At 38.4% G+C, this 10,569-nt stretch overlaps 1 protein-coding gene across 7 annotated transcripts; it reads left to right on the top strand.

Moving 5' to 3' along the window:
* The first annotated feature begins 269 nt into the window (after window positions 1–269).
* LOC143026302 (ADP-ribosylation factor-like protein 2-binding protein) lies at window positions 270–10,272 on the top strand. 7 transcript variants are annotated; one of them, XM_076186460.1, is made up of 5 exons: window positions 270–328; window positions 3,536–3,660; window positions 8,580–8,686; window positions 8,787–8,969; window positions 9,590–10,272. In XM_076186460.1, exons 2-5 carry the CDS (start codon window positions 3,567–3,569, stop codon window positions 9,644–9,646), a joined length of 441 nt encoding a protein of 146 aa, XP_076042575.1. In that variant the 5' UTR covers window positions 270–328; window positions 3,536–3,566; the 3' UTR covers window positions 9,647–10,272. The 7 variants fall into 7 exon arrangements, with proteins under 7 accessions (XP_076042575.1, XP_076042573.1, XP_076042572.1 ...); XM_076186458.1 differs by lacking the exon at window positions 270–328 and adding an exon at window positions 630–655; XM_076186457.1 differs by lacking the exon at window positions 270–328 and adding an exon at window positions 995–1,282.
* Window positions 10,273–10,569: the final 297 nt, after the last annotated feature.

Genomic DNA, 10,569 nt, shown 5'->3' with positions numbered 1-10,569 from the left:
CGTAACCTTTTTGATCCTGTGCAGGGGTGCCAACTGCACACCCCTATCTGCCCCACATTCACCATATTCACACCATTGATTGTTAGAATAAAACTGCAAGTTATTTTGTAGTTCGGTGAAAACTAATGGGTTTCGAGAATATTCTTTGCTACAAACATATGTCCTTAATTTATTATCTTGCAACTTGGCACCACCTGCACATGCTTGTATTGCATGATCCGTACATGATGTCCAATACGTACACTGACTGATTATCAGTGTCTGATGGTTCAGCAGTGGTGTCACAATACCGTTGTGTTACTGTTTCCCTAAGTGCTATACAAGACCAGTAATATTTATTACCTTCAGTCCATACCCTCCGAAAATTTTACATTCGCCCCTACCCCAATGAATATGTAGGAAGACCCCCCCCATCCCCCAAAACCATGTCTGGTTGAGGGCCTGCATACCAACAAATACTCTCTGTCAATTTTTTCTATATTTTTCTAATCTAAATATCATTCTCCCACAGTGATCCTCAGGTTCTCCCGTAGATCTATAAGGGAAGAAAATTTAGACTGTTGTCCTTGTTTTAGTGTGGGACTCTGTGTCACCGGCGGAAAGCTGTAAAACGATGGGAACGGTTGCCGGTTGTCAGTTCTACTTGTGTGAAAAGGTGGAGGAATACATTTGTTTTTAACATATAGATATATTGGACCTAGTCCAGAGACCAAGTGCCAGCCTCGTGGGGTTGCGCCTCCAGATGGAAGGTGGAGCTATTAATTGATTTTGTAGGGTGGCCGTTCATTCTCATTTCTGAAGACAAAAAATAGTTGGTTCCCGTCGTAGGTTCCCATAAGATATTCCTTCATTGCAATTTATGTAAACCAATTGATAATTTGCCAAATCTGTATGTAGGAAGGAGATGGACATATTTGTTTTTCTTTGTTTTTGTTTACATATGAAGTTCTCACGCAACGTCAACCCTGAATCGCGTGTCTGACAAATCACGGCTTCACTCGGAAATTTGTTAAATGCAAACTTTTCTAATGAGTTTTAAATCATCTGAAGTTCATATCTTGCTGTTAGGACATTATACATGAGTCTAATTTCTTAATAAATATGAAGATTATCATAAGTGCTTTCCAAATAAAAAATCAGATCTATATTCAAAATGTAGGACACATACACGAGAACCCGAAGACGCGGGTAGTTAATGAATATGAATTTAGGAACTGTGTATGTCATTTACAATATTGTGCTGCTTATGGATAATATAATTGTAAATAAGAAGCTACACAAAGTAAGATTATATTTCTCATAAGTATTCCCTTCAATAGTCACATGCATGAATTGTTTTAATACTGTATTAACTTGACATTACTGACATTCCTCGCGTAAAGATCAATCTTGTTTGTTGCATGACGCCTTTGCTTTTGTATTGCCTGTCAAATTGGTAAGAATTTACAAAGTTACGCCATTCTAAACATTCATATTAAACATTCAGGATGGTAAGCTTGTACTCTGGTGTAATAGTTTCAATATTGCATAATTGTATACTTTTATATATTCAAAGCCAGAACTACTGGTAAATTATTTGTTTATGTAGACCTCTTCGACCTTGTGAGGTGATAGATGACAGTTCAGTTGATAGGAATCGCCTTGGATTAACCAATATAATAAAATAAGCTAGTTATTAGGGCTTCAAGATAAGAGGGACACTATAATGTCGGTGTCCTCAGAGTGATAATAAATTTGTATGTATTGTAGTGCTGATGACGGCATTTATTGTGGATAAATCTTGAAGTAAGTTTTGTATAATTTCCAAAGATGAAAAATAATGTTCCAGTGAAGTAGTTTTTTGTTTTTACTCGATTTATGGTTGTGGATATAATATTTTCAGTGCTTATAGAACCTTTAAAGATCTTAATTCGGCCTTAACTGCTCAATGATTAGATAACACTAACTCCTGTGCAGTTGCTGTTATTAGTTCTATTACAAATACTACTCACCAATCAGTCAATCAATCCATTGCCCCAGTTCTCTCTACAAGACTTTTACCAGTTTACATGGTTACCTTACCATTTTGGGCCTTGACCCTTCAAAGCCTAGACAGGCACTGTGTGACCAACTGACAAACTTGGACTTGAAATTCAGTAGATTTAGATAAATGATGCTGTTGCTAAGTACACTATACATTCATACAATATTAGCATTACTCTGGTGGCATCCTATAAAGTCCAGGCAATATTTGATAGTACCTATTCTAACCTAACAAAATTAGATGATAAAACCTAACTGTGGAAGTGGTCACTGGAGGCAACTGTAGTGAAATCAGTAAGCATGCCTATCTGGCAAGTAGGAGGTCCTGGGTTCAATTTCCAGGCAGCTCCAGCTTTTTAGTGAAGCTCCCACTCCAACATGGCAGTGAATAGAATCCCATAGTGGTGCACACTCCTCGACTGGGCTAAAGTGGGTGGGGTAGAGGGGGAGATGTGCAACTGGTCACTGGCAGTGACCATAGTATAATCATTACGCACAACTACACAACAAGTGGAAGAATCCAGGTTTGGTTCCTGAGTGGTGCCAGCTTTTCAGTGAAGTTCCCTACCCAACACTAACATAACGAAAAGCCTCAAAGAAATCTGCAGCTACAGATACGTCATTGTACTAGCAGTGGTATTTGTGTCCAAATTTACTTGAAACTATAATTGGATTTGTTCTTTATTAAAATTGTTTCACAAATTGGTACAGCATTTCATAATGTCCTTCAAGCACTTTATTTTATATATATATATATATATATATACTGTATATATATATATATGTATATATATACATATATATATATATACTGTATATATATATATATGTATATATATACATATATATACACATACATGTACAAATATATATATATATATATATATATATACTGTATCCCCTTTTTCTTCCAGACTACTAAGACAGCCATCATGTCAGCTCTTTTGTAATATGGGTTTTCCAGTTTATCTAGTCTTTTTTTGCATGATCTGTCATCAAGGTGGTGGGTCATTTTGAATGCTATTCTTTGCTCTCTCTCTCACTCTTTCTATCTCCCTCTCTCATACCTTGTAAAACTTTAGAAAGATTTACAATATCTTTCCTCATGTTCTTTCAGACCACACTAAGACAACCATCATGTCAGCTCTCATGTGATAAGAGTATTCCAGCTTATCTAGTCTTTCTTCATATGATCTGTCTGCTAGGCAGGAAGTGGCGGCATTTTGAATTCTATTATTTGCTTGCTTTCTCTCTCTCTCTCTGTCTCTATCTCTCTCACATCTTCTAAAACTATAGGAATATTTACAATTTCGTTTTGAAGAGATAGATTCGAGTCAGTTTGGACTTCTATAGCAGGAAGAATGTTGCCATCATGAAGAAACATTCCAAGTGGCACTAGTATGGGTGCTAAGCGTTAAGGCAAAATTAAAGTAATTCCCAAACAAGGAAGACCAATTTTCCTAGGTAATCTGAAGGAAGTTTAATATTTTCTTAATATTTCTTCCATTTTCAGTTGGTTGGAACATAACAACACAAGTCACAGGATGAGTAGCAAAGAAGAAGTGTTGGCTGCAGATACTTGTGAGGGCTCATTGCTCATTGACACGGTTTTTGGTTATTTACAAGATATATTACTGAGTAAGTATATGAGGCTAGTGCAGATGAACCCAGAAACTATGAATGAAAGGGGGGGAGGTACTGGCCCGATAAAGCCATTTGTCCATAGGTTCCATGTATTGAATGTAACATATGTAAATAATTTTACTGATTACCGACAACTACTAACAACTCCAATGATATTCATTATTTTTAGTTAATATTGGCATAAATAAATTATTTGTGCTATATTTGATCATATATGTAAGTTTTAAAGGATTTAGCAGCATCACTATTGAGATTTAAGATGTGATACAGTACCGACAACTTGTAGCTTGACGTGATCTTCAAGACGCCATGTTTGTTTTTGTTTGTTGTGGGTGGCCATGCTAATTACCATCTGGTAATCTCCAGAGCCATCTGGACACTGTCCAGTACCATCCAAAGCTGTCTTGACACCTCCAGAGTTGTCAGGATATTGTCCAGAGCTGTCATGATATTGTCCGGACACCGTATGTTACCATTGAAATAGGGTCTTACTAAAGACCTACAAGGACTGACAAGTAACATATTTGGACCACAGATAACTCAAAATGACTGACAAGTAGCATATAAATTAACATAAAGCTAATTTTTTTGGTGGAAATTATATATGCTGCTTGTTAGTCAGTTTGAGTTACTTGTTAGTCCAAATATGTTACTTGTTGGTCTACTTGTAAGTGTCAGCGGTTCAGGACAGGGCTTTTCTGCAGAGGTAAACTTATTTCTTCACTAATTTCTACATATATGATGTAACAGAAATAATTTTCACAACAAAAACAAGCTTTACATGGATTTATATGCTGCTTGTCAGTCATTTTGAGTTACTTGTTGGTCCAAATATGTTACTTGTCTATCCTATTTGGTCTTTAGTATGACGCTATATTGACGGTAACATCTAGTGTTTGGACAATGTCCTGACAGCTCTGGATGGTGTCCTGATGGTACTGGATGCCTCTAGATGGTACCGGACGGTAATTAGCACGTTTTATTGTGGAAGACAAACAATCTCCTCTTAACATCCATTCCCAAATGACTATTTCTCATCACACTTTTTAATCCCCCAAGGCATTTACTTCTCTCAATCTACATCCTACCTCCATCTCCACTCCTCCCTCTCTTGCCACATTCACATCCAAGTATCCAAAACTATCCACTTCCTCCAGTCTCTCTCCCATAATACTGACTTTCAAATTGCTGCCATATTCCCCTTGTACATTTCATCACTTTACTTTTACCCATATTTATCTTCAACTAACTTCTTTTGCACATCATCCCAAACTCCGTCACTAACTTTCTTAATCCTGCTACAAGAGCAGTGTTGTCAGCAAACAGCAGGTTTATCTCCCATTTTTCCATTTTCTTTAACTATCTCCAATCCCTGGCCCATTACCCTTACATCATCTCCACTCCCCTACCCGTGACCTCTTGCACCACTCCATCCATATATGAATTGAACAGCCAAGGCGACATACACATCCCTGTTGAAGCCCTACCTTTACCCCAAACTATGTACAAGGGGATAGAGTGACAGCAGGCTGGAAGTGAACATTACGGGTGAAAGACTGGAGGAAGTGGATAGTTTTAGATACAAGGGTGTGAATGTGGCAGGAAAGGGAGGAGTGGGGGTGGAGGTAGAATGTAGATTGAGAGAAGCGAGTAAATGCCTTAGTGGATTAAAAAGTGTAATGAGAAATAGACATCTGGGAATGGATACAAAGAGGAGGTTATATGAAGGAGTGATCGTGCCAACAGCATTGTACGGGGCAGAAACATGGAGCATGAGAGAGTAAGAGAGAAGGATTTTGAATGTGTTTGAGATGGAATGTCTGAGAAGTATAATGGAGGTTACTAGGCTAGATAGAGTGAGAAATGAGAAAGTGAGGAGGAGAACAGGGGTGGAAAGGGAGTTGGGAGATAGGGTTGATGAAAGAGTATTAGGATGGTTTGGACACATGGAAAGAATGAGTGAAGAAAGATTAGTAAAAGAAGTGTGGAAGGAGTGAATATGAGGGGGCGTCCTAGGATGAGATGGATGGATGGGGTGAAAGGGGCATTACAAAAGAGAGGAATGTCTGTTGAGGAAGGACAGGAGAGGACAGAAGATAGGGGTGAATGGAGAGGGATTGTGTATAGATGATGCTGTGATGCATGATGGGGAGTGGGTGGGGGATGGGGGGTGAGGAAGTATGTATGAGAAAAAAATTTGACGCAGCCCAAAGGGATTTCTCCCTGTCTTCTTTTCTGCATGGAGGGATGGAGAGGGGGGGTCGCTGAATTTATGAAGCGGCCTTGCTGTGGATGTGCTGTGTCTTGCGACACTGCTTCTGACCCAGGGCAGTGGACAGGATGCAGGGATGACCCATCATCCAGGAGGTGCCAAGATAAGAGGGAGGGAGGAGAGTGGAGGGGAGTAGAATATATAAGAAATGGAATGGGCGGGAGTGGTTTCTATGCCTTTTTCTTTTTGGCTACCCCCTGTGTAGGGGGAAAAAGCCTTTGGTATATGTATGTATGTATGTATGTACCCTCTCCATTTCTAATTCTTACACAGGCTCTACTACTTTCATAAAAACTCTTGACTGTTCTCAACAGCTTAAGTCCTATCCCTTATATCTGCAATACAACACATCCCTGTTGAAGTCCCACCTCTACCTCAAACTACATACTCTCCATTTCTAATTCTTACACTGGCTCTACTACTCTTGTAAAAACTCTTGACTGCTCTCAACAGCTTTCCTCCTATCCCTTATATCTGCAATACCTCCCACAGTGCCTTCCTATCTACCCTGTCATAAACCTTTTTCAAATTCATAAAGGCCCAAAAAACATCCTTGCCTTTTCCTAAAGCTTTCTCACATATCTGCCTCACCACAAAAATCTGATCCATGCAACTCCTATCTGTCCTAAGCCCACACTGTTCCTCACCAATTACTCTCTCTGTTCCTCTCCTAATCCTCTCAATCAAAACCTTCCCATAAGCCTTCCCAACTACACTCGACAAACTGATCCTTCTGAAACATCTATCCATCTGCACCTTTTATCTTTTCTTCTCTACTTGATTTGCCTCTTGTCTCCTTAATATAATATTGTTATTATTTCAAAGAACATTCACTAATGTAGCCCTAAGAACATATATGAGCATGTTGGACAAACTAAAATAACTGAAGCACCAAAAACTTCTGGTGTTGTCACATTTCCATGGAAATTTTCATATTTCATTTGAAATGTGTGTTCTCCAGAATTTGTCTATAGTTACCAAAGCCTGTTGCTTCAGTGTCTGTGGTTTCTGGGTTCTTCTGTGTTGTCGTAGTTACCCACCTTACGATGATGATGATATACTTTTTATTATGTATACTTAGTAAAATGGGGACCAATGACAGGTACTTGTATATAGTGGTCCTACAAGATGGACAGCAAAGCTGCCCATTTTCAAAACCTGTCAACCCCCTTCATCTCCGTTTGGAGTGCAGCCCAGAGGAGTTGGCACTCTGTCTCCAGACTGGGCCCAAGGTCTCGTTCTATCATCTGCGGCTGTATATACTGCATTTTTTCACACATGAAAGCTGACAACCAGTGATTGCTCTCCTCTCCCTACAATGTTCAGCCAGTGACACAGAAAGTCCCACACAGATACAGTACAGAAAACAGTCCAAGTTTTCTTCCTTGAGAGATCTGTGGTTGATTATGAGGACCATAGCCAGCCACTGTGGGTCTGCAGGTCACTTGATCACTTGGTGATGAATCAGTCAATCACCCTGGTTTCTCTTGTAGAAGACCCACAGCCTCCACAAAATTGGCAACAATCTCTGGACAAGACCGTAAATCACTTAAAGAAGAGATATGGTATTATTGTCTGGGGATTGTTAGTGTGCGGCATTGTAGTATGACATGTTCTAGTGTCTTCTGTGTTGTGGTTGCATCTGGAGCAGTTTGAATCTGTCCAGGCCTATTTTGTGTTGATACTGTCTTAATGTTGGATGGTATCTTGAGCATAGCCATGCTAATGTGGTTTTTGTTTGGTGTGGAGGGGGTGTATTTGTAGGACCTTACTCTCTTGCCTTTTGGTATATAGATAGACATTAGATAATTTTTTTTACAGTATACAGGTAAACGTCGACTTACGATGGCCGCGACTTACGATTGTTCGACTTTACGATGACGACGACGACGACGATATGATAATTTAACCCCTTCCATACGGTGCCGCACACGTAGGCGTCATGAGGAGCAAGTGGATTCGCGACGCTGCCATATCGGCGTCTTGATTATATTTATTGTAGTCGCCCCTGTGTTTTTACATTCTCTCAAATGTGCCCTAAATCCCATTCTCTGTGGTTTTCAAAATTCGCGGGTGAAAGAGAGAACGATCGATATAAGCGGTGACTATATTTTATGATGCGAGTATTATTACGTCACGTCGTACGGCTGGCATTGGCTGCTGCCCGCGAGATTTAAGGTCCGTACTGAAAATACATATTATAGTGTTTGAATATGATAAAAAGGATAAAAATAATTAAATAAACTACTGTACATGTTTAATAGGCTATATTCAGTATCTCTGGTGGTTAATATACAGGTAAGCTAGGTACAGTGACCACGGAACAGAGTGATACACAAATTGGGGATCGACTTACGATGAAATCGTCTTACGATGGCTCTATCGAAACCTAATGCCATCGTAAGTCGACGTTTACCTGTAATTGTGTTTAAAAAGATGTGTGTTGTGTCTAGAATTGAAGCACAGTTTTTTTAAGATGGTGTTTCCACGTGCAGTGCAAATATTTTAGAAGAGGTGTGGTCTTGGCACTACAAAATAATTGTGTATCCTATCATCTGTGCAAACCAGAAATCATGTTATTGAAGAAATTAGTAAACAAAAGTATTCGTGATTTTAATGATAAGTATATAATGTTTTTAAGGTGAAGATTTTGGAAAACTTCAAGATGAGTTCATGGAGCAATACTGCGGATGTTTTGAAGATGAAGAAGAAAATAAGTTGGAGTATACCAGTATTTTCCAAGAATATGTAAGTTTAAAAGTTACAGTAGACATTGCCATCACCTATATGTCTTGCTCACAGCATTGTACAAAAAAAAATCCTTGTAATATATCCCTGATTTTTATAGACAACTCTTCTGGAACAACATATTGAGAAGGAACTGCAGACAAGACTTTCAGGATTTAATATGGGGAAGTTCTTGGGAGATTTAGCTCAGTATGAAGGGCAGCTTGATGGTGATGTCATGGATCTTCTGCTCACCCTTACTGACTTTCTCGCTTTTAAGAATGCAATGATAAGTTTCAAAAAGGTTTGTACTCAGAGGAAAACAAATATACCAGTTCTTATAAAAGGTGGTAATGTTGCTCATAGATGTTCTTGTAGTTAGTTGTTTTATTTCTTAAAAGTTGTAGAAAAGCAGTAAAATTTCTCTATAAGTGTTATTAAATGAATAGTGATAAGTTTTGCCTTGAGTTTTGATAACTGTAAACCTGCAGGCAGACCCACTATTGTTGTTAATGTTTTATTTATTTGGGACAGTTTGTGTAACTAGTTTTATAGTACAGTACTAGGGGGAGGGGGAGCACTTGCCAACTCTCCTGTGAAAAGGTGAAGGAAATACAGTTGATGTTGATAAAGATCTTGGGCTCAATCTGGAAACCAAATTTGGAGGTGAGAGTGTTTTGACAGAGATGATTCTTTCTCACGTCTGTTTTGCAAGACTTGCTTGCAAGTATCCATGATTGGTCCCTTACTAAATGAGCACTTGTGTAAGAATAATGTCAAAGAATGGTTATGATATAGATAAATTGGCATGATAGTCATGGAATTTACATAGCTGAGATTCTGCAAATTGAATATAATTTCCAACTCATAGAAACACCAAATATTTCAATGTATTCTCATAATGTTGATTTTTATTCTTTTCAGAGAGACCAAAATCACTCCCTACAAGATGTTTTGCACATCACAGGCTGTGGGAAATGAAAAATGTTTACCTCTTTTTGAGAGCAAGTCAAATGTGTTGAGTTTAGAAAGTTATATAAATGTATTTTTCTACACTATTTTTGTATGTTGGAATACCTCTAACAAAGCTCATGCTCATATTACATTGAAATACAAATGTGAACAGGGCTAGGTTTAAGCTAATTGGACCAATTGCTCTTTAGTGGGGCATGCAAATAAGGGGCCCCACAGCATGCATTAAGTTTATTTGCTAGTCAGGGGCATTGTGCCCTGGGGTTCTGACTCTTGGTGCTCAGGTCCCTCAGAGTTTACTTCATTTGATTATTTTTATTTTGTAGGAAGCAAATGCAACTAGTAGAATAAATTTTGAAATCATTGTGAGATAAGTAGGACCAGATATCCCATATATGCTTTTCAGTCTTTATGGTAGGGGCTATATGTTTTGTAAAATTCAATGTTTTAAATTCCCCAGATTACCAACATGCACAAATATATTTGTTTATGTAGTTTAATGTATGTACTTTGATGCTTTGACTGTCAACAGTTTTGCTGAAATAAATGAAATTTTAACTAGGCCATCCCCCTTGTAGAGGGACAGGGCCCTTTGGTATATGTACCGGTATGTAATTAAAACAAATAAATTTTTATCAATTGATTTTTTTCAACTATACCCATCACAATATTGGAAAGTGAAGGTTGATATACCTTTCATAAATTCCATCTTGAGATTTTGTGATTCTCTTTACTTCATCTCCTGCAATCCTTTGCATGATCTCATTGGAAGACTTTGGAAAAGGATATCTGGAAGAAGAAAATCATCTGCAACACTGGAAAAACTGCCCAGCCTCCTGACTGAGGGTAATAATCACTGTTATCAATGTTATTGAGAACCACAAGCATCAAAATTAGCATCTACACAGATGACTCCCACTCTGACCATTGAT

This window comes from Oratosquilla oratoria, chromosome 6 (genome assembly GCF_046742065.1).
Source record: "Oratosquilla oratoria isolate Oo_2021 chromosome 6, ASM4674206v1, whole genome shotgun sequence".
Taxonomy (NCBI): domain Eukaryota; kingdom Metazoa; phylum Arthropoda; class Malacostraca; order Stomatopoda; family Squillidae; genus Oratosquilla; species Oratosquilla oratoria.
This window is presented reverse-complemented; position numbering and strand designations above follow the sequence as displayed.